The following is a 25,196-nucleotide window of genomic DNA, read 5'->3' as shown; positions in this document are numbered from 1 at the left end:
TTTATTGTATTATTCACAAGCCACATTGTAAACACGCATGTATGTACACTTGGCCTTTTATTTCCACGGCAACAGGATCCAAAAAGACAACAACAAGCAGACATTTTATAATTAGCTGCCAAACCATCGTTTGACATGATACAATCAGAACAGAGGACTGTATTAATATCTATTTTAATCATCTCGATAAAGTGCTCAAATACCATCGTATTTTCCAGATGTTTATTTTGAATTAGCGAAGGTCCATAGCTGTGACATTTTCATTATAGATGTCTAGACAGTTGATTTTGCCTCTGATAAAGTGAAAGGCAGATTGGATCTGATCAAAAACAGTAGCTCACACTAAACGGAACGGAAGAAGAGTGAATTAGTTTTAAAAATTAAAAGATTGGAAGGAAGGAAGGAAGGAAGGAACGAAGCTGGGGTTCAAACCAGAACCGAGGCAGATTTGCTAACTGTTAGTGCAACATGCTGCTCAATGTAAAAGAAAAAATACCGAAAAATCACCTTGGTTTATGGAATGTAGAATTTTAAAATGTTGCTGTTTGAGTTTGGAGTGTTTACTGCACGTACGTCAAATATCACAAAAACAACAGAAATATACATCCACACCAAAAACTCTACTTTACAACAACATGAGCTCAACAATTTGATCGGCATTTGTAAACATTGTGACTTGTATGTACATCATCAAAGCAGCATACAGTATCTAGCACTGGATCAGCTTTGGAGAAATGTCTTGGCGACACATTTAACGTGCTCGGAGATTCCTCAGTGTAGCCGAATACAAATTGTCGAGCAACGCTGGAAACATTCATTTCGACTGCGTCAAATAGCTCGGACTGTGCAGAAGATTGTTGCTAAATGCTTCACTGCCTTTCCATAAAAAATAAAAAAAGAGAATTGAAAAATCATAAGCGTACAAGAATTACCTGAGTGCCTTCCCTTTAACAACAATGAGAACTTTTTCGAAACAAGAAACATATCTCCACGCCTGTCGTGAGATCGATTAAGGCTGTTTTCTGGCAACTCCAGCCTTTTTATGCAACAACAAAATGGCAACATGTAAAAAAAAAAAAATCATAAAATGATGGCAGTGGATGCAAAGAAATGAAATTGATTTTAAAAAGACAGCCCGTTTTAAGACTGTTGCACATTCACTGTGGCAGCTCAAAGTGTCTTGGCCACAACATTTTGGGTTCCCCCATTTTTACGGAAGCGTCACATGACCGTCTCCCGCTCCTCCTCCACCACCAGCACAGGTGAGGGCTTCTCCACCTCGGCTTCCAGGCCCGCCGGCGGCCTTTGCCCCGAAGCGGCGCAGACCTCCTCGGGTTCGGCGTGGATCTCCTGGCCCGACGACGGTGCCGAGCACTCGGACACGGAGCCGTTCTTGATGTAGCCAGGCAGGTTGCGGTGCCCGTTGAGCGGCGCCGGGCCCAGCCGGGTGGTGAGGTGGAGGGCGTGTGGCGCCCGGGCGGTCACATTGGTGACGCTGGTGTGCGACACCATCGGGCCGTAGCTATACGTGTTGCTGCCGCTGCGCGCCTTCCGCTTAAAGTCCAGCGCCAGGGTCCGACGGCTCCACGACTTCTTGATCTCCGCTTGCACCTTTGAACACAACGCGGTACATTTAGAGGCATCCCGTGACTTTGCCGGGACATTTTGGTATTCTCACGTTTGATTGGACTACTTACCTCCCCGTTGCAAAAGCAGTATATAATTGCCACAAGAAAGCCCTGCGACAAAAAGAAAGCAAAGGAGAGTGTGCCATCTGTTTAGTACAGTGATTCACATTTTCAAAAAAAGAAATCAAACGAAAATGTCACAAAAACATTAAATACACTCAAGTAATGATGACCTCATAAATTGTATGAATTGATACTGTACTTCTAATCATGTGAAGCACGATGGGCCATAAAAGTTTGACTTTAGACTGGGCCGCAGACATAAATTTAACGTACTTCCGGTTTATTTGCGAGCCAACGCCAAAGGATATTTTATTTTGAAATGTAACCGGATGTACTTTGGTACACACATTTTATGATTGAATCTTGATGCACGTCAAGGTGTGTTGGTAGGGGAACGCGAAGCTGTCATAATGTGCAACGTTTCTTTGCAATGGTGGAAAAACCCAGCGGCGATTGGACACAAGAAGAAACAGAATGATGTTATTACGGTGGTTCCGACGCGCAAATGAAGCTTCAAAACTGATTCGTCAACAAATGTAAGTGCTTTGAGTGCGTCATACTTGGTGGCTGTATAACAGCGCTGCAAAGGCAATTTTTTGGGGGGTGAAAAGAAAAACAAGCAAAAAAACTCATTTAATTCGCGTTCATTGTTTTGACCGGACAATGCTATTTTCTGTTCAAAGTCAGACCTCCCGAATAAAAGCATTAATATAATCAAAGGTTCAGCACAATATTTGGCCATATAATGGTTTATCCGTCAGATGCACTAAAGCACAGGTGTTAAAGTCAAGGCCCGGGGGCCAGATACGGGCCGCCACATCATTTTATGTGGCCCGCAAAGACAAATTGTGCTTCAAATTCGTGTCATTACTAGAATTGCAAATTGTCTTCACTTTTAAATATATATTTTTTTAAATTGACCAGTTTTTACTAGTCTGATTTGAAAACGATTTTTTGTCGGTTTGTTTTGTAGCTTATACTGTATATAATGAGGTGCTCATACATTTATTTGTGTTGACAGTCATAATGACCCTCCGAAAGAAACTATGACTACAATGCAGCCCGTGAAAAAAAAAAAGAGTTTGACACCCCTGCACTAAATAAACAAGGTGAAAATAGTTTGCGGGCAACATTGTACCTGGAAGGAGTTGAAGAGCATCTCGTAGTGCATCTGGATCTGCCAAGGGATGCCGGACACTTCCGTGTAGGGCATGGCGTTGAATATGATGTAGTGCACGCCAAACAGCGGCATCAGAACCAGCGTGGACTTCAGCAGTTTCCTGCAATGGTAGAAAAAAGGAATTATTTGATTTGATGAAAGTCCAAAAACCCTGGTAGAATTTGTGGGACATTTTTCGCGAATAATGGAAATGGACTATAATGGACTATGGAAAATGTTACTTTCTTGTCAAGATGGAGTCTGCCTTTTTTTTTTTTTTTTGACATCAACTGAGATCAAACATCCACAAATCATCACATACCTGTACTGCTGCCTGGTGTCACACCTTCCTGCATTGGTCTCGCGCAGTTTGGTTGCTAGGACTCTGATGATGTTTAAAAATAAGACAAAATTGACCTGCCAAAAGGTAAATGCATAACAACAGGGCTGTTATGACAGGTCTGATTTTCCCAGAAGCTGTAATACAGGTAGTGTAAATGAAATGCCATCATTTTCTTCACAGTGGGAGGGGGGCATATCCAATAGAGACCACGTGCTTACCACAACAGCTGCAAGTATAGGCACTTGATAAATCCATTTCAAATTGCCCGCACTTAAGTCCCAGCATCTGTGACAAGATAAACACCAAAAACGGGGACAAGTGTTAGATAAACAATGTGATGTCTGCAAACGCCCAAACACATCTCTAAGTGGATCATTTCAATCGAAAGTTTACTCGCTGGCAGAACTGAAGAAATGATCATGCATAAAAATAAATAATAGTAATCCGTATCGTATCCAATCCAACTTCACTCGGGTCCCTCGTAAATCGACGAAATACTTTAACCAGCAGTATGCACTCACTCTGTATCCGCAAACGTGGCCCTCACTGTCGCCCAAACGCTCACAAACATGGCTGGCACACCTGCAAAATCAAATATTTCAAACGCTTAGAAATAAGAAGCCATCCACGCAGACGCTTGCTCATTTGTTGACCCGCGACGACGACGGGCCGACGCGGCATCCACATTGTATGCGCTGTGCCGATGTGGACAATACGCACAGTGTGTACAATGCAGGCGCCGTGACGACCCATTTGAAGGCGGCCAGAATGTCTGTCCGCCGCTACGTTATTCCATCCGATGGTGACCGACTCACCCCATCCAATCAGAGTGAAGCCCCAAAGATATTTCCGGTCTGAGAAGAAGGTCATGAAGATGAGGCTGTGCAGGTAGAGACCCTCCACCAGGATCCAGAAGTAGTTGGTCGCCAGGAAATACAAGAAAAGCGTCACGGCCGCCTTGCAGCCAATCTGTGCACACACACAGCACCGGTATAAATAATACACACCTCCGTTAAGAAGGAAGTACCTGCTTGAAACAGGACCTTTTCTTACACATGACATAAAAAGCCAGGTAATAAGATCAGGTCATGTATAACACGATCTTGAGCTCTGGGAAGGTGTTTTGTGAGGGTGTTATCTGAAGCTTTGTAATAGAGGACAAGATAATCCACAATCTGACCTTTCCACTTGCTAGAGTAAGAAAACTCAGTCTTTGTGAGAGCGCACCGATGCACCTAAGAATCAGCGGAATGAATACGATAACAAAAGCCATTGTGTCTGCTTCGGCGTGATTTGAAAAGAATGATGCACTTAACATGAAGTGCGGCTGTAACGACAGAATGAGCGGAGGAGAGAGCTGATTTGGTCAGCCATTGATTCTGCTCCAGTTGTGCTTCGCCTCCAGTTGTTACGCTGTTGCGTTATTAGAGGCCACTCCAGGCTGATTACTGACGGCTCTTTATTGTCTGCCGTCGTGTTCCGGGATGCCGTATTGATTATGTCGCGTGGATGTTGAAAGTTTGTATTGGGGATTGTTGTGTACGCAGGATTGTAAACCACTACATGTTAGATGTACGTGTTGATGATGTCAAGCGTCTCAACTTATACATATATCATAAAAAAAGAATAAATATATATAAATATATTTTTTTTGCACGTACAAAATGGGCTTTGTTGGATGGAGGAGCCTCCGTGATGGACTTGAGTTCTTCCACTGTGACACGTTCCACATCTTCCAAGGCGGATCCCGAGTAGAGCACGATGTCCTTGACGAAGATGCTCACAGCTCTCAACATGTAGGACACGAAGAGGTGCATGTGGATGTAGTTCCTGGTGCAGTGTAGACGTCTAAGAGCAGACAAGATGGTGGTTGATGTTTGGGGGTGGCAGTAATCATTCTTATAGATCAGCTGACGTTCCTGACAGAGAGGTCGCTTGATGATCTTATTTGAATTGGTATTGAATCTTTGGTGGACAATATGCTAAGAAACTGGGCAGAATTTTTAGATAATATTTTCATCTCTAATTTATTATTATTATTTTTTTACAGGTATTATGAACTTGAACGAGTCAGCATTTACACCCAGTATTATCAAATGTATGATTTTTTTTATTCATTGAGGATTTGTTTTACCCCTATCAAAGTCCTAAAATAAATATATATATAATATAAATAATAATATAGTAATAAAATATTACTCAAGTTTTATTTCTAATTGAAAACATGCTTTAATAAGGCTTCTGAGTTTCATTAAATCGTGATGTCTTGGGAGTTTTCCTTAAATCAAACTAGCAGATGTTGCATTTGTGGCCAATAACAACAACACAATTCCAAGCATATGTTCTCGGGGTGAATTTATTTGCTCACCAGCACATTGCCTGATCATTAACTCCGGCGAGGTCGTGCCTCTATACAACCGTGCGCTGACATAAACCCGATTGTCGATATCGCTAATCCCAATCCAGCATTCCTTGGCCGATTAATGAGCTAAAACTTTGACAAGGCAGCCTATTGATTGGGCGACAAGTCATCTATTCCACAGTTCCCCGGTGGGAAAGCCACCCATTAACGTGAAATATCGCCTGTCCCTGCTCGAGAAAACATTTGGGGAGCACCGGTGTCTCCAAGCTGACGTGTTTGAGGCGAGACGTGTCTTGAGTGCTTCTGGAACGGCGGAGACGGAATGTCAGATGGACCCTCGGGATAACATTAAACTCATTTGGCCCCAAACATATTGCAGAGTGCCAGGGGGGGGGGACGCTGAAGCCTTCTGACGGCTAGCGTGGAAACGTTAGTCAACAGTGTCGATTCCTGACACTTCCTGTTGCCAAAGCTTGCCCCAAAGCGGCCATGAAAAACATCAGCGGGACTGAATGAGAGCTCCTTGCCATCGTCATCATCATTTATTTGACTGTAAAACTGGAATGAGGCAAATGTTTTAGCCTAAATACACTCATTGCAATTTATCTTTTCATTCATCTATTCATTTGGAATTCCACGTTACAATAATTAATTGCCAAGCCACAAAGGCAAGAGAAAGAAGCCACGCTAATTAAAAATGTCTCTTTGAATTCTTTGTCAGCAAAATGTTTCAGAAAAAAAAAATGCTCACACTGACTCTTAATTAATGAACATGTCTACATTTGTTATAATTATTATTATTATCAGAGATGATGATCACGCCTTCTGATTGGCTAATTTTGCCGCACCGATCTACATATTATCATCAAGCCGTCAATCGCGCCGCACAAAACATTCATCATTGTGACTTCCTCTTTTTGTCACTCCTCCTAATTGCTTCAACCCTGTGCCGTGTTCAAAAAAGTCTCCAGGGGATGCGGGCTGGCTGATGAAGACCGCACTGACAGACAACAGCGACCCACCGGAAATATCCCAAGATGACCACAGCCACGATGAGCGACCCCAGCGAGACGGAGTAGCCCACGGTGTAAATGAGGTACAAGCGATGGAAGACATCCTGTTGAAAAAAACAAACACTTAATGAGACCACAAGAAAGTAAATGGCAAAGATTCCAAACGTCTCATTGGGTCACATCTGCTATGTACGTTCCAGCGTGCTAAACTTTACGGTGGATTCTCACACCACGATGATGATGATCATATATCGTAGGTATTGAAACGGGACTGATGTGATTGAGCTTAATTATGCACAGCAGAGAAAGCTTCACCTTAGCTAATATGTCCGTGTTTAGTAGTGCTTTGAAAAAGAAGAATTCATTCCTTGACATTAATTAGTTGTCGCCTCGCTCCAAAATTACCATAAAACACAAAATTAGCCAATTTTCACAGCATCCCTTATAATATAATATGTAGTCGAATTGGCCGACTTTATAAAAGCTTATACAACTTTTTTTTTCTCATGTAGGACCCAATTAGATCGGAAGTACTGTCAAACTACAGCCAGACATGAGAAAATGGAAAGTTTTCTTCTGATCAAACCACTTTCTCTGTAATCTCTTCCTATATGGTAAATTTCAAGGAAAGAAAAAAAAAAAGAGACAGTCCCCGCTCCCTCTATCTCATTAAGCTACGCATTCTCAAAGCCCACAATCATATCCTCCTTTTGAAGCTTGGTCAAATGTATTTGTGTGATCACACCTGCTGACATTCTTGATGTTGCGTTGAAGCAAAAAAAAAAAAAAAAAAATCTGCAAAAAAGCTTTTGGATAAAAGCACTACTGTGTCAAAGCCATCAACCGTGGCTGATCTAAGCGATGCGCACCGTTGTCCGCATGGCGCTACATCGCTGGGATGAAAGAAAGCGCTGACGTTGGGGGCTGCACGCCGACGGACCCCAACTGCGCACCGACAGACACCCCGCTGCCTGCCGGGCGGCTGTTACGCAATCAAGCGTCTGCATAAAACTTTGGCCACGTCAGTCTACTCATTTTAGTTAGCCATGTCTATGCTCATGTTAACTCATTCAGTCCCATTGACAGTCAAAGATATGAACTGGGTTGGCAGTGAATAAGTTAATAGCGGCCACTCTGATGGATCTGAGGAGCATGCATGCACACACACATGCAGGCACACACACTGTAGCATCTCAAGCTATTTGTCAATGGAAGAATTTCTATTCACATATTGGAATAGCATTAGATGGCAAACTATATGGGGCACTCAATTAATTCTAGGAAGGGAATTCCCAAAAGCCCACCTCAGGGAAAATGTCAAAGGATGCAGTGTGAGCGGTACCTTCTCTTGGTTCTGGTTGTAATGATAGAGGAATTTTGCACATTCGCTGTAATTGGCCCACGTCTTGTTATTGGCTGCGGAGATCTCCCACGTCCCATTGTTGCCACAGCGGCGGTACGTTCGCCCTACACAGCAAGCACAAAAGCCTTAATTATATATTTTTTATTTTTGACATTGTTGTGTGAAATATTTTTTTGTATGACAGTAATACACATTAGAAAACACAAAGGTGACTAATGCGGTAGCGATGATTAATGACTCTTTTTTTAATCAGGTACATTTTTATTTCAGTTGATACGAGGGATTGGCGAGTACCAATACCAACTCATTCACTAACATTGATGGTTAGAGACATCACTGGATTGGCAGTGAATGAGTTAAGGTATCGGATACTCATAGAGGTTGCTGATACCAGCAAATAATACTTAAGGCAAAGGAAATCACCTCTGTGGTTGAAGTCGTAGATATACTCCGGACATGAGGTGGACACCAGCTTCCCCGAAGCCCCTTCGGGCCAACACACAATGCCATCCCATTCGGGTGAGCAGTAACCATCTACGGAGACAAAAGTAGCGCAAAATAGCAACACGTCTTATACAGCTTTGCATAAAAGCAGCAGTGTGAATTGGTAAGAAAACTAGAAATAAGTGGGGCACATTTTTGTACTTTACACAGAATGTAAATGAGCAGCCATTTGTGGGTCAAGGGGAGAGCACACATTGTTTTCCATTTTCCAGCCATTGCGATGCAATTAAGACTTCAAATCGTGGCATTCTAAGCATGCTGAAAGGTTCCAGCAGACAGATCTTCATTGTAAACAGTTTGGCCCACCTCACAACCAAAGTCAACTGGCACAGGCTCCAGAAAACAGTAATGAGGTCAAAGATACGAGCTTAATAATAATACATCAAACAATGCTTTGAATTTTATAACAGATGGTCCAAAGAACATTGGGGCTCCATTTGAAGATAAAAAAAAAAAAAACAGCCCCACTGCCAGAGGCCCGTAAGATGATTGTCAGCAGACTGGTGGACCACAGGCCTCTGATAACAACATCCCCCCCTTCCCACCGTCCACTCCACCCCGAATTCCTGGCGTGCGGTTTGGCATTTACATCGTGTCATTATTGAAAACATCTGCCGGACTTTGACCACTAATAACTAGCTTGGGATAAAACCAAAACTATGCTTTCTCTGCAGTCCATCCATTAAGTTCCTGTCCTCAAAAGGAGAGGAGGGGGCATGCATTGACGAGATTGTTCTTTTTTTTTTTATTTAAACTTGAAAGAACATACTCCCCCTGACCACACATCCTGTGCTCTTACTGTAGGACCACCTACACAAGGCTAAATTGTATATGTACTTTATATAATATATGATCACAACGCGAAAAAAGATTAAAAGGGAAGTGTGTTATTAGTGATGCAAATTGGCCCGACACCCGCGGCGCGATTTTAATTACGATCCCGCAGATGTCAAAACGTCTGTTCTCCGTTTTCCCCAATGATGTTATTCTATGCATGGACCACAAGCTCCAGCTTATTTTTACCCGAAGCGAGGTCTGGGGCATCGATCCCACATCCCTGGGCGCTGCACTCCCCCGCTTCCCCCGAAGCCAACCTCAGTGTGTTTCCCCTCAATGAGAAGCTTGTCTGGCAATTGGGTGTATTTTAAGTACAAATAACAAGAAGGCAGAGAGTTAGAAAGAAAGTTGATAGAATGCAGTGGGTTTTTTTTTACTCTTACCAAATGCAGAACGATATTAAGGCAGTCTGATGGAGCTTTAGTGCAGCTGTAATTCAAAAATTTTAGAGCGGATGGATGGGAAGAAAAAGTGCATTAACTGTTGGCAGTTCCAGCAGGTGGTGGAAAAAAAAGCTAGGTGACATTACCACTTCTCCTGTCCTTTATTTAAATCTACGTTTTGCATATCCAGCATTGGAATGGTATTTTCTTACAAAGTGTGGAGAACCTCTCGTTTAGAAAAATAAAATCTAAAAGTCAATGTAATCTTGGAAGTGTTCGTATCCACAAATCTGCGAGATGATCCCATGGGCCTTTTCGACTATCTTCTGAAAAAAAACAGAAAAAAAACAGCTGTCTAGACAACTAAAGCGCCTCGGCGGGTGGTCAGGGAAGATAAATACAGAAATAAGCCACTGTATCCCCCAAAACAGGCAAAGAAATTGCACACTCGCCGTCATCCTCTGGGTGTTTTCCGCACTTTCAAGGTCACACCACGAAGCAATAACACACCGCATAACTTTGGTCGAACTTTCTAAAAACGCTCCAACATGTCCGACGCCTTGCCACCACTTTAGGGTAAACACTTACACGGACCATCGAGAAGCTTTCATTGGCTTTCAACAAGCCGTTGGTGAAATAGATGTGTCAGAATGCTTTTGATTTGATTCAATCATTTCATTGACAAGTATATTTGGAAAAGCTTGCAATTTTCAACAAAAATAAGAGGCTTGTGCTAATGCTACTTTGTGAAGCGCAATGGCAGAGACCCTTAATGGGGTCATTAAAGAGAAAAGCCTTTAATCAAGCAGAAATAGGAAAGCGGGCTACGCGGTTACCCATCTACATAAAGACAAATGCATGAGGTGGCACATACGTTTTGTTAATTAGGTAAAATATTAATCACGGCTCTTTTAACTGTACGTCTCAACAAGCAAAGGAGGTCAGTGAACAGCGACCTCGGCATGCGAGGATCCTAATGGAGCGTAACTCGGGGATTGTTCCACTCAAATGTGACCACTAAAAGTAGGCTGCACAATATTTACAATTATATTGTTTTTTATTTTCTCATTTACATCGAACCGAGGAGGGGGGTCACGTTCCAGACCACCCCCATAATAAGTGAAATGCTAATTCTAGAAATATTCTATTTAAAAACTCTCGAGGCTAGATTTGATCCAGTTCCCAGTCGTTAACCTTTTTCTAAGGTCTTTAAACATATTTCCAGCAATGCAAATACATTTAAAAGCCAAATGTTGTACATTTTAAATTGCACATCCTTCCATCACTTTCTGTCGGTATAAAAAGCAGGATTACAGCAATCATTTTCAACCAGAACTAGGCTGTGCTAAAATACTTGCTGTTTTATTCTTCTTTTATCAAACACTATAGAAGTATGGCACCGTCTAGTGGTCAACAGTGGAATTACATCTGACAACAGCTCAAACTATAGATATTAACTATACAAAAATCTCAAAATCGGCAGTGCAGTGAAATAACACTTAAAAAATAAATGAGGTAACAGTCCAAATGTGCCGCCGTAGTGTGACACTAAGCCTCGCAGTCACACTGACCCGTCAGAACAGATTAAGTGGGCTGGTGGTCAGAAGAGCTTGCTGCAGTGGCTCTTAAATACACTTGGAGAGACAAACCTATTATTATCATAATCCAAACCGTTTGGCGCCTGCAGTCATAGTTTCACAATCTCACTCAAGATTCTTGGATATTGCTCAAACCCACCATTAGGAAATATCATACCGGGAGAAACAAAAGCTTTTGTGTCCATATCCTGGAAGTTTACACTTTTAATAGAACGTTTGGTTTACGCCTCGTCGATCGGCGCGACCGCAATTCACGAGGCGGGCACAGAAATATCGGTTTGGCTACGCTAATCACAAATATCCTTCCAAGCAATCAAGTGGACAGAAAACCACAATGAGGTCGGGGTTCTTTTGGATTTCGACGTTCCTTAGACATTCATCAATATACAAATAATCACCCGCTTGGCTCCACCGCAAGGAAAGCAAAGGGAACACAAAAGCAGATCGGGCCTCATTGTCGTAATTCGTTACCAAGCTTTGTGGCTGTCAACCAAAATTAGATTCAATGCTCCCTCACGTTTTGTGGTCCGTGCTCCCTACGTCCACAAAACAGAGGTTAACTTTTTTTTTTTGAACATCACTGACGGCTAAAAAAAGAGCTAGCACTAGACCCCCCCCCCCCGAAATAAAAACACATCAATCTCTGCAGCATTTACGCATGATGAAAAGATCAACTGCAGATGAAGCTATTAGCGTTTTAATTACTCAGCGGAGCGAGAAATTGACATTTACATTGCACATTCAGAAGATCTTTGATTAAAACCCTATTGATTTGAAGCACCATAGTCATCGCTATACTGCTGCTTTTGGCCCCTCCCCCTTCTCAGTGTACGTGGCTGCTTTTTACATGTCACCTACGTTTCACTCGTGCAATCCTCTCAGCCTCAGTTCACTTCGAATCGCCTGAAATGGCAAAGCCCAGTTGGACCAATGGAACCATTTAGCTCCAGCAAACCTGTCCAAACAACACGTCTCTATATCAATCGGCCTGGCGGGAGTCTGACATAAAATTTTCCGAGTCAATAGAGCCACAGGAAATCACTCACGTAAACACAATCAACAGTAACGAAGTTGGATTGATTGCAAATGTAATAAGCGGCCTGAAATGGAAAGCGTCCGCAATAAAGCGCGTGATGATGCTGGGATGGTCTTTGCGGCAGGTGGTCTCAGAAAATGTTAGCCACTCATTATATTAGACGACTTGTCATTTATTTCTGACCTTCTTGGTTCTCATCAAAATATTCTTGTTGATTTGATTGACCTGGGAAGCAAGTCGTTGTATGACATTATCATAGTTCTTCTTCTTCTTCTTCTTTGATGAGCCTTGTAATTTTGCCACGACTGGATTGGGTTGGAGAATTTGTCAGTGCATCCCTGGAACAAGCCAATTCTGGTGTATCCAGACTTTTTTTAAAATTTTTATTAATTTGAGGAAAACATGATGCATTGAATTAAACCAATTATTGCAATTATTGTTACTGTGGTTGCCAAAGCAAAGAACAGGCAGCGCATTATTTACAAGCCGTCTGATACATTTTGCTTCTCAGAAAGGGGGTTATTTTCAAGCTTGACTGCTTGAATGAAAAATTGCCGCCACCTGCCTTTGCCTTAAATAAATTCCAGCTTGGCTTTGCTACTCACCGGGAAGCTTGCCTTGCCTCGACTTGACAAGACCTTCGCATTTGCGCTTGGCTTTGAACAGCAGTGCGATCTGCTCCTCTTTGGTGAGTACATCATCTGCAACGGCCTGCAGGGAGAGAGGAAAAAAAAAAAACATGGTATGTTGAAGAACTTACAAGCAAAATTGGAGCTGTGACAGCCATCATTTGCAGGCAGTTTGATTGAATCTAGTCAAACAAAAGCTTCAGAAAAATCGGGTCGGATCGGAGATCCTTATCCACCTCTCCTCTGTATTATTTAGGCACAGATTGAATTCATGAGACACACTCACACACACTATCAGAGCAGAAATACATAGAACAGAGAATCAAAGCTCTATTTGTTTTTGGGAAGTTCCATTTTTTTTTCATTATTTATATTATAGCTAATATAATAAAAAAAATTGATTTTATATATATATATATATATATATATATATATATATATATATATATATATATATATATATATAAAAGTCCTAGCTTTTAATTTAGCAGCTGCGACCTTTCATCAGACGACAAGAGACAGAAACTCGATTTTATTTTCACGTCAAGTTTTAGTCTGACGCAACAGCGCCAAGCGTGAGGAAACGTTTTCTCAAACGGGTCCGTACATAAACTCACCCCCTTTGCTCCCCCCCGGGATCCGTTTTAGCCCAAGAACACATAAAAGCATCTCGTCAATTCTAATGCGGTGTGACAAGAAGGAAGGACGTGGAAACATCGGATCAAAGCAGTGGATACGCTGACATATCAGGCGACAAAAATCCTTATTTATTGAGGGATAGTCATCGAGGCAGTGTGAAAATGGTATCGAATATTTCACACCAGAAAATCATATCAAAAGCTCTTGCTAGCATAGTTCTTCAAGTAAGAGGACGACTGCTTGCTCAAGATGTTCATTTGTCACAGAGAATTTAACCTGAATTGTTTTTCCGCAGTGGAGCTCAGCGCTGCCTGGGATGTTGCGGCACAAATAATTAACTAAGCAAACTAATCGTACGCAGCAGCAATACATCATAAACTTACCTTTGTCAACAGTGTCCCTTTAAACTAGTATCTTTTTTTGTATGTTGTATGTTGTAGCTCTAAATGTAGCTTTAAATGTTGTAGCTCGAGGACAAGTGAGGTCTCACAATTTTCTATTCCGCTGTGAATTGTTTGTAACGAAAAAAAAAAAATCAATATCACCGTTTGCCGCTTCTGAAGTGTGCACGTTTACATTATGATGGGAATTGCATTCGGCCTCCAGGTGATTTTGGAATTCCGCGAGGCAAGAAACACAAACACAACACGCACCAAACTTCACAATCAATTAAAACGTGTCCTCGGTGACCCCCTCCAAAGGTTTCATTTGGGATGATAGATACGTTTAATATTAAAATTGGTCGCAACCATATTATCTACAAACTATGAATTTTTAATGATTTGGAGAAAAAATCTAAGTGTGTTGAAATTACAGTTTATATAAGGCATAATAGCATTATCGCATTAAAAAAGATTTTTCCTCATCTGCATTTGAGTCGGAACACAATTCCGCCACTCTTTGCAATTATTTGAATTGCTTTAAAGTTCTTTTCACTGGTGTAGCCGCAAAAGTCTTCTGTGGATTATTTCCTGAGATTTGTGCCTGCATTCATTCCAACGCAAGTGGATGCATTGTAAAGCCGCCACCTAATTTTATGAGCCCTGCCGTAGGCTCCCCCGGTGCACCAAAACCACAATGCGTCAGTCGGAACCGCCACCCTGGCTATTTTGAGCCTGGAAATAAAGATGTCCAGTTTGCTGCCGCAGCTGAACGCCCTAGGCAGAATGGAGACGCTCATGGCTTCCCACTGTAAATAACCGCATGCGGAATAACATTGGACCTCAGGCGAACAAGGACAGATGCTACCTGTTGACTCTCCTCAGGCGAGTCAATATAGAATATTCCACAGGAGAGCCCTCGGGACGGGCTCTCTTATTTTCACCTGGCGTGCTCGAGCGGAGGACCTTTGGCAAAGTGCGCTCATTTGACAGCTCCTCACTGCATTGATTACTTTGTTCCATTTTGAATGGAAACAAATGAACTCTTACATTCTGAAAGCGTGTGCATTTGTCATCGGTATGGATTTCCCCGCGTCTCACTTGACATTTGCGATGAACGCGCTCAGCGGGAGTGTCATTTGGAACTCGGGGAAATGAGGCGACGTCTTCGATGATACGACAGTTTGTATCAGAAGTGCTCTGATTACGTTTCCTGAAACCCAGTAGCGGCCCCCCATTAGGTACCGTACTTTCCAGACTATAAATTACATGAGGAGGGATTTATGTGTGGAATTAACACTTTATATAATTTCACATGTTATTTTCACACTAAACGGCTGTGGAATAATTGGAACTACAACTGACAATGAGTCTGACGTAAGCCATGTAGAAGAGGAAGCGCCGCATCTTCTACTTCCAGGGTTAGTGGAGTTGTTCAAAAGTGACACAGATGATGAAGATTTTGTTGGATTTAATGATTTGGAGTGACGCGGATGGTTCGATAAACTTATTAGCATGTTATTTATGCTATGGTTATTTGAATAACTCTTAATATGTTCTCAGTTCCTTGTTTATGTAACATTAGCATACCGTACCTTCAGCCTGTTGTTGCCAATTCTATTTTAATTTTAAATTGCTTTTTAAGATGACATGTCTGTTCTTGGTGTTGGATTTTATCAAATAAATTTCCCCCCAAAATGTGACTTGCACTCCGATGCGCTTTATCTGTCTTTTTCTTTTTTATGATGCATTTTATGGCTGGTGCGACTTATACTCCGGGAAATACGGTAATTGCATTTCCACGGTTCAATAACTGCTCTAGTTCAGAAAGATTTAAACTAGTTAAATGCTGAGCTTACAATTTGCTAACCAATATAGCAGCACCTACTGAGGCATGTCAGTCGTTTCTCAGAGGAATGAAAGCGTGGTGTCCTAGCCTAGCCTAGCCTGTCCAGTCCATTAAGTTGTGATCGAATGTCTGAGAATGAGAATATTGATAGGCATACGCTGTGCACTCCGAATTTAAGATAAAATAAGATAATCCTTTTTTATTCCCTCAATGGGGAAACTCCTGTTTGGAATATCATGTAGCATTTGGAGAAGAGGATGCTGGGTAATGAGCGTGGCCTCTGATTATTTTCTGCTAAGTCTTCCGCCTTGGCTGGCTGGCGACCAAACCGCCAGAGTCAACACAGTCGCTGACGGGGGCGGGAGTTGGGGGAGAAACATCCACATTCTTATTTACTGTATTTCATTTCAAAACACAGCATTCTTTCTGTGCATTTCACAGCGAGCCAAAATGAAAATGGCGCCGTGTAAATACATGTTTTTTCATCAGCCGCTCGCGAGAATACAAACTCCACTTGAGCAAACCGCAAGTTTCTATTTCTCTGCGTGCGCAAACTGTGGCTTGATGACTTAAACGGCAGCGCTCTATAAGACCAATATTGGGAGAAGTGTATTTAAGACCTGTGAGGCTTACTACTGTATACTAGACACGCAAACCCGGACAGGAGGCGCTGCAGTTGGATCGTTTGGTAACGGAACACTGAAATTATTTTCGCAAATAAACCTAATGCAAGTCATAAGACTTCAAGTAAGAAAAGAGGGGGAAATGTGAGGACGCAGACGGGGGGGGACGGCTGTGCATTTTCAAGACGTATACGTCCTCCTCGAGCAACCTGCGGTTGACCAAAGTCATTTCCTGAACTTCCCCAGAGTGAATATGAGAGGCAAATGCTGGCGCCTTCCACCCGCCGTTTTCATCAGCGAGCATGAAACAAAGGATCAAAATGAAAGAAAACTCTGCAATCAATCAGCATGAAATAAGTCTAGTCTTGCGTCATGAGTCAAAAATAGATTCGGTTGAACTCACAGGCAGCATGGTGGCCCAGTCGTCAGCCCGTCTACCTTCCGAGGTACGGATCAATGTCGTTTCAATTCATTTGAATGGGGAAAGATAATTTGAGTTAATGTTATATTCTATTCTATTATTTGTAATGCATCCAAAACAATGACAGTGACATGTTTTTGCCACTTCTATAAACATTGTTTTATTTTTAGCTAGGAGGATTAGCATCATTCACAATAAACGCTGATACGACGACACTATTTGTTACATCTAAATGCACGCTTTTAAAAGACTGATATTTATAGCCGATGATCGTTATAATCCACACGTACGAACATAATCACTCAACCACGACTAAATGTACATCATTATGACTGGGACCTCGCGCGTGGCTCCACTGTGAGCAGGTCCATTAGAATAACATGACTGTTTGTTATATAACCATAAGGCTTGACCCATACTATATTAAATCACTTATATAACATCCCAATCATCCTTCTTTCTTCTTAATTTGACAAAGCACTCCAGCTCCAGCGGCCTGGTGCGCACACATTGTTTCCATCTGTGAGCGCGGATGGACGGATGGATGGAGGGAGGGAGGGTATAATTAGGAGCTAAACGGCGCTTCAAGTCAGAATGCGGTCTGCGAGCGTTTCCAAAGCACAACCAGTCTTTTTTGCGGCTTGCGGTTTTTATCGTCAAATGTAAATTGCAGCGTTGAAGAGGAGTGGCACTGACTCATATGCTTCATAATATCCCGGAACTTCATCCATGAAACGCTTCAAGCCATGCCATGCGTCTAAAGTAACATATTCATGTTGGGTATCACCCCCCCCCCCCCCCCCTTTCCCCGTCCCAAGATACCTCACCGGCCATTCAAAACAAGATTAGGCCCAGCTATAATTTTGCTCCTTATTTTGCAGAGGTAAAAAAAAAAACATCCAGGAAAGTCCACTCCCCCCCCGCCCCCCCCCTTTGAGACCCCGTGTTGAATACATGCCAACAACAAGGAAGTCAATGTTAGCCTATGGTGCAAATAATGGCAAATGACCAAAACAAGTCGAGAAAACAAACATCTGACTGTATTCCCATAATAGAGGCGCTTTACAGCGACCAGGGTAAATATTTTATGTGTGTTTTTATATACATATATATCTTGTATGTGCCGAAGTGCAAGCTGGCCAGGAAAGACAGACTTCACGCGGCTATTTACCTTCAAAATCGCATCCTTGATGACAGATTGGCCGACGGGGGATTAATCAAAAATTAGATGCTGCCATAAATGGACAGAATGTTTCTAGAACACTTTTCCTGGCAGGCTTTATATTTGCAGGACCATCTGGATTTGGTACGGTTCCATTCGGTACGGCACATTTTTCTTGCTTTATGTGTTTGCAAAGAGTTGCGTGTTTTATTACATTTCCCAGATGCATCATTTATTCATATACACAACATGTTCCAAAAACACGCAGATTGGATCGCAACAGGCTATAGGAAATATAATTCCAGTATTTCATATTGTAGTTCGTCCTCAGCGCTTCCATACATCCTGCAACAAATACTCTGAAAAGCTCGCACACTGGTCCATCACGCTTCATCGAATCAATTTGTCATTACAGATTCACTAAGGATACGCCGGAAGGATCCGCCTCATCGCGACAGGAAGTGGAGGTTGCGATGCGTAAGTAACTATTCTCTTCACCTGCAGATACTGACTCATGATAATAAGATGGGGGAATGAACCTGAGGCAAGTAGCCCTGCTTCCGGCAAATCATGGAAGCAAGTCTACAGGTCCATCTAATTACTTTGACCTGGTTGCCGAAACAGTGAGGTCAGAGAATGTAGGGCGCTACAATATTTATCAAGATGGACTGCAAGAAATTTTCATGCATTTTTCAACGCGACTTTTACCAAAATACGCACTGGAAAAAACGGTAGCCTGAAGATACCTAAAAGCTTTCCCAGGTTAATTGTTTCAGAAAAAGGTTTTATGAATGGATGATGAATCACAGCCGGGCTGTGAGGAGCATTGTTCTGATTTCATTTGCAAAACTGGCACTTGATCTCCGTGTCAACAGCGCAATCAGGTGCCTTCCGAGGGGATTGGGGCCGGTTCCATCTTTCTCATACAGATGCAGAAACTCGGAGTATTGCGCGTTAATTTACGGCTCACTTATTGCAACCTATGCGAGGCAATTTGAACTCTGTAATTGCTTGTGAAATATCTGCCTACCTTTCAAGCTGATAATCATACTATAACTTTAATAAGGTGCTCATTTGAGAAAATGTGTGTAAGTGAGCTATTCTTAATTGGGCCCAACTATGACCTACAGAATAATTTTCTTGGTCTTAGTTTCTTTGCCCATAATTTTGGAACTTGACTGAATAAACATTTTTGAAGTGGCTGACCGGCGACACTGAAAAATTCAGAATTGCAGTGTTGGATAATTGTTTGGCAACTGTCAACTTGGGGAGTGTTTTTTTTTTTTTTGGGCATAAACACATCCATAAAATAATGGACCAAAGTAATCTGCCTCCACGAGCAAAATTACAATCATTGCTATTATTTCAAGACCTTCCCGTTGTGCCACATCTTGCACTGACCTTCAATGTGGCACTCATTTGGGTGTAATGTATGTGGCATCTTTTGGCCCCCAAGCAGTGTTGTACGTGTGGGAGGATGGGGAAGGCGGGGGGGACGGGGGACGCACATACCATGTACAATAATTCCCATGATGCCCTCCAGGAATTCGAGCAAACCAAGCGTACACTTCTTGAGAAGCCCAACAAGGTGCAGTTACAAACATGACATACTACATCAATTCGTCTTGTTTCGTCTCTTTTGCCGTTTGTTTCCCATGCCGACCTGATTACGTAAAACGTAGAGGATTAGCGCATGTACATTAAGAGGATTAGATACTCTATACAAGAGATTGATTTACGAGTAAGTAAACAAGTACTACTAGAAGCTACAAAAAACGTGTTTAGCATTTGTTTTCAAAACTAAACAATAATTAAAATACATGGCTGGTTACAGCCAGCAAAGAAAAAAAAAAAAGTGTGCCTGATGTGACACATAGAGGAGGCTTGGGTTAGGTTTTTGGGGCTGCTTTGCCGCATCCGGAGCAGGGTGTCTTAGATTTTTGCGGATTACAGTGAAATCCTAAGACTATCAAGGCCTTGTGGTGCGGAATGTGCAAAGAAAAGCTTGGTCACAGCTTCCCATCAGGTTCTCCAACAAGGACCCAAAGAGGTCCAGAAATCCTTTGATTATAAAACTAATCCTGCCTCGATAAACCATCGGAGCTCGCGAAAGCAGCACAATAGTTTCGATTTTTGTGAGGTGTCTGGTACAAATCTCATCTTCTGTCCCGAAAGTCACAAAAGTCGTCTCTCAAGTTGTTCTATAAATTAAAAAAGAAAATCGCATCCTTTCCTATGTAAACACTCTAAAGCTAATCTTATATTTTAAACTAAACCAGCTAAGCCCTGCCCCCGAAACGACACCGCATTGTTTACAAACTCCAAAGAAGTCTTTAAGGTCAAGAGCTTTAAAGTCGGGTTGACCTGCCGTGACCTTTGAGGTACGCAATCATCCGGACCTTGTAATCATTTGGGGGCAAATTGACCGATTACAATCAGAATTTATGTTGTGTCACTGATGATTGTGGTGATTGTAAAGCTTGTGAAAGGTGCCTGAAGAATTCCGTATGTTTTAAACTCTTATTATCGGAGAAACAGCGGGGGCACAGCAGATGCAGACAATCGCCGAGGCGTACCCGAGGATTTTCACGTGGACTCCACGGAGGCTATTCTAGGATTCCAAGCATATCGCCGCCCCCCGGGAGGTCCATAGCACAACATTGACATACTACCTCATATAAATATGGGAAAAGTAATCAGTCACTGCACCCACATTTGTAATAATGCCAGGCACCCTATACACTGCTTGTTTTATGATAGGTCAACCTTTTGTTTTCTGTTAGCTAGTAGCAGGAAGTGATATTGAAGCATTAGCATAAGTGCTAACAATGCTATTCAGAATGACAGATCTTAAAACCTTTAAGGGAAACAAAAGTCTGCAAACTTTATTTCGAATGTAAAAAAGAAATACCAGGTATGTTGATTTGATGGGCTTTTTTTTTCATCAAAACTATTAATCACATTTTGGAATTCCTCAATCACACTTTTCCCAGACTAATATATCGGAAGAGACGACCAATCGTCTGGCCACTTGGTTCAGCAGATCAATGTTAAGGACGTGTGTGTGGAACAGATAGAGGAAATCAATGAACTAACACAAAAGATCCCAGATGCCATTGTCACCATTGATGAAAGGACGTCAGAGCAAACAAAGCAAAAATTCGAGGACTGTTCCTCATCCACACATTTAATGTATTTTGAATGAAAGGAGAAAAAAAAAACACCCATATTTACTCTTCATTTTGCCAAAACTATTTTATCATTATTTCGTAATTAACTTTATTGAGACCCAATATTATCATTTTCATTTTTACAAATTAATACCATTACCACTTCAAGTCTGTATGTAACATGCTTTCATCAAAATGTCCCAATTATCAATAATTACAGCACAATTTATTCCTCATATTCTTGCCAAGAGAAAATTGGCACAATTGAGGGGCCAGGCCTTTGTTATACAGTGAGCCAGGCTTCATCTTTAATCGATAGATGGAAAGATGGATGAATAGATTACATTTTAGGGGCGTGAAATGACCAACTCAATGCAATCAATGCTGCATCATAATGTAAATACTCAGCGGACCATATTAAAGACCAGAGTCATCACTGCTAAGAACATCTATAGGAGGAGGTCTCCAAGTGGCATAGAGTTCCACACACCCTGGCTTTCTTCAGATGTAAAGGCTGAGGGGGGGCGGGTGAAGCAGCGAGAGGTCACAGTAAGTCAAGAAAACAAGCTCTTTTCCTGAGCCAAACACAGCAGCAAAACTCCACACAGTATAAATGAGTCAACAAGCAGCTGAAAAATGCTTGCAATGAGACGGCCGAGCATCAAGAAACACCAATAAGAGCAGTATCGTCGTCAGCAACATTCCCAGAGGAATCCTCAAAGATCAAATATGTGGTTGGCAAAATGACATTTTTATCTGAAGGCTTTTTTCCCGTCAATTACAGGTCGCCTCTGCGAGACGGCATCTTGGCTGAGCCTGCCAAAATTCAAGTCAACAAGTTGACTGACGATTGATGAAAGCCGGCCACTCTCGTTCAACCTGGCAAGCTGTGTCAGGTATTTTTTTCAAGTTCGTTTTTTGTACATATCGTCATTTATATTTATATACGATGAAAAGAACCCTGCTGGTGGTTCCGGAAGCTTTACTAATGTATGTGATGTACTCCAAACGACGACTATAAATCTTGACATGCTTCTGGCGTGGATAATACAGAATAAATCCGTCAAATGAATTGGCAGGAGTGAAAGCCAGAAAGATATGAAAGCCAAATTGGAAAGAAAGGCCCAATTTGGACCTAATGGTCTGTCCTAATGGGGCAACGGCAGGAGAGCGATTCATCAGAGAAACACTTTGAGGCGCTCGTCGTGTAAATGCGGACTGAATCTTTGATTATGTGCACTGTGGGCGACCTGGCCAATTTGCATGCGAGGAAAAAAAAAAATCTGAAAGTTAAGGAAGAAATTAAAATCACCTCACTTTTACAAACAATTGTTTGAATAAATTGATCAAGCGATGAATAGGATAAACATTTCTGTAGTGGAATTGATATGAATAATTTGTTTTGGGCGTAAAATGATGATGATCATTTAGCTTTTTCTTAAAAAATATATTACTGAATGTTCCTCTTGTTTTATTCCCATGAAATTTTTTTATAATTAAAAAAATGAGTCACACAATGGATTTTTCTCCTAATATATGGACTTTCATCACCGTGATAGTTTTTGTGAAATTCTCAGTTTTCTCACATTTGAATATTTCTATACACATTTGATGTGATCAAAACAAACCATCCTCCGTGTTGCTTTACCCGCCTGAGCATCTGCCAGAGCACATTTTAATTGTTGCCCTGCCGCGATGTCTTTGCGTATTAATGTTTATCCAAGTACAAGTCGAGCTCGATTCCGATTAGAAAAATGCTTGAGCACTGCGTCACATCGCACAATAATCACGTCCACTAAAGCGGTGTGTGCAGCACAACACAAAAGTTTCAATGTCCCGGTCATGAGGTCCGACCGAAATTTCCCCAAAGCGCTGCTTCCGCTTGCTTAATTAATTGGATAAGTAAGTAAGTGAGGACAGTTGTTAGCCTGAAGTGTTTTTTTTTTTTTTTTAATTCACCAGCGCTTAGACCGGCGTTCCTGCTGAAAAAACGTGTTGACCATTTCCCCTGGGTTCCTTCTTCATAAAAATGACTATAGTCTGAGCTTTCTTTGCTCCTCAGCAAAGTTTGAGATGCGGACAAAAGAATTCAGAGTGGAGGACGACATCCATTAGGCATTTACAACAGGGAATTTGGTGACATGTCAAAGTCTTCAGCACATTGAGAAAAACAACATGAAGGCTTGGAATATTTGGGAGGCAGCAGATCAAAATTTTGGGGAAGCTTTGTGTTCTTTCTACAAACACAGCCGCAGACTTTCCACTCTTTGCTTTGGCATTCGATGTGTCCGTGCGCCTTTTTTTTTTTGCTCTTATTTTTGTCGGTCACGGCTCGGAAAAAGAAAAAACTCCCGGAGGAAGCCTGAGCAAACAGTCTGGGCTAAACGCAGGTACGCATCAGTGACGCCGGCTTTAATTGTGTTGGGCGCGATGTCGACCCCGATGGCCCGCATCGCTGCGAAGAGGCGCTGATCTTCCGAAGCTAGGCAAACTGCCCGCTGAATGCACAGCAGGCTCGGCCAAGGCACACAGAAGCAAGTCTGCGCCGTGGCGGTGGCGGCAGGCAGGCCATCTGCCATATGGACCGTTTCAGAACAATGAAATGAAAGCAAAGCGTATCAAAAAAAAAAGATCTAACAGTGTTTTCAGTGAAAACCGAAGTTGTCAATAACCGTAGTAATATGGTTGATGCACTGGCGGAGCTAAATTGGGGGCTGCAGGGGCACTGCACCCCCCCCCCCCCCCCATCCCAGATGCCAGACCAGATAATTAAGTTTGGGGTATTTTACGATTTTTCCAAGCATTGTTTTCTACATTTCCCCTCTTCCCTCATAAAGAACTTACAGTGAACGTTTATCGGTTTTCTGAAGAATTCATTGGGTTTGTATTTTTTTTCTTAGTTTGCTGGAATGTGGTTAGCTCAGATGTGGCTTCCATTTTAAAATTATGTATCATATTTGGATTTTTACAGTTATGTAAACTGCACTATTGAAAGGCTTTTCTGATGATTTGTCAAGTGAAAGCAGCTTTAGCAGGTGACACCAAAGTCACATCAACCTACCAAGCATGGCATAATATAAAAAGGGAAGAAAAACCAAAGAGTTCTTACCAGGCAGAAAGTGCAGAGCAGTGAGAGGAAAAGCAAATCCAGACTGTGGAGCAGCGCAGTGGAGCCCATCACTGACCTGCTGCAGTCACTTCTTGCACCGAGTCCTTGCAGGCCTCTCCCAAATGATGCTGATGATGCTCGGATTTGAATGATTCAAAACTACTCTTCAAAGAGGAGTGTGTGGTGTTTTTTTTAAATTTTTTATTCCATCTGGCCTCTGTCGCTGCTTATGCCCCGCATGTAATCCAGCAGGTCTTTTAATTTCCTATCATCTGAACGTTTATAGGCTCAGCAGTGCTCACTTTATCCCCCCCCCCACCACCACTTTTTTTTTTTTGCATGTGTGTCTTTTAAACACCCCTTCCCTCCCTTTCTCGTGAAATTACATCCACATGTCAGCACTATTTATGTCGCTCTGCCTTCTGCGGTGGGAAGTTCAAATGAAGTCTTTGTAGGGCGAAGAGAAAAACCAACGCTGTATTTTTAGGTCTTTTTTAGAAAAAAAATCCCCCTCAGACTTGGAGCCATGACGCTTTATTCCAGCCACGTCTTCCAAAAGAAACGTGCAGTCAAATTAACAATCAAATAATAATAATAGTCCCAGGCCAGGTTGTTGGGGCGGCCGTGGGAGGGGGTGTCACTCAAGGTTGTCACCATCCCCGGTGCTGCTGGCGTGGTTCCCCATGACTAAAAACAGCAAGACCTTTCTTCTCAATAGTTACCACTTTGACGCATCAATTTGCGAGGCGTCATCGCGTCTTCCACGTGCGGCAGAATGGATGACAATCCTTGCGAAAGAAAAATCTCAACTTATCTCCCCCTTGAACATGAAGAAAAAGAAAGATAAAGAACGTTGAGAAACGCGCACGAAAGAAAAGTAAGTTTCTCGCTCCAGATGTGTCAAGACAGGCTCGCTCGCTTGCAA

General features: G+C 42.1%; 1 protein-coding gene and 1 long non-coding RNA gene across 2 annotated transcripts; one reads left to right on the top strand and one right to left on the bottom strand.

Moving 5' to 3' along the window:
* On the bottom strand, positions 1-25,196 carry pth1r (parathyroid hormone 1 receptor). Its single transcript, XM_061294773.1, has 13 exons — positions 24,272-25,196; positions 12,895-13,000; positions 8,355-8,465; positions 7,911-8,035; positions 6,578-6,672; positions 4,855-5,041; positions 4,009-4,162; positions 3,715-3,775; positions 3,412-3,478; positions 3,173-3,267; positions 2,830-2,971; positions 1,698-1,739; positions 1-1,611 (listed from the first exon to the last, which is right to left on the bottom strand). The coding sequence occupies exons 1-13, from the start codon at positions 24,338-24,340 to the stop codon at positions 1,222-1,224; spliced, it is 1,644 nt and encodes a 547-aa protein (XP_061150757.1). The 5' UTR covers positions 24,341-25,196; the 3' UTR covers positions 1-1,221.
* Positions 16,671-22,640, top strand: LOC133165271 (uncharacterized). The gene is made up of 3 exons (XR_009717554.1): positions 16,671-16,855; positions 18,408-18,469; positions 21,947-22,640. It is a non-coding gene; the product is annotated as an uncharacterized LOC133165271 (long non-coding RNA).

The sequence above is a fragment of the Syngnathus typhle genome, linkage group LG13, assembly GCF_033458585.1.
Source record: "Syngnathus typhle isolate RoL2023-S1 ecotype Sweden linkage group LG13, RoL_Styp_1.0, whole genome shotgun sequence".
NCBI lineage: Eukaryota > Metazoa > Chordata > Actinopteri > Syngnathiformes > Syngnathidae > Syngnathus > Syngnathus typhle.
Note: the sequence above shows the minus strand (reverse complement) of the source record. Positions and strands in the feature narration are given on the sequence as shown.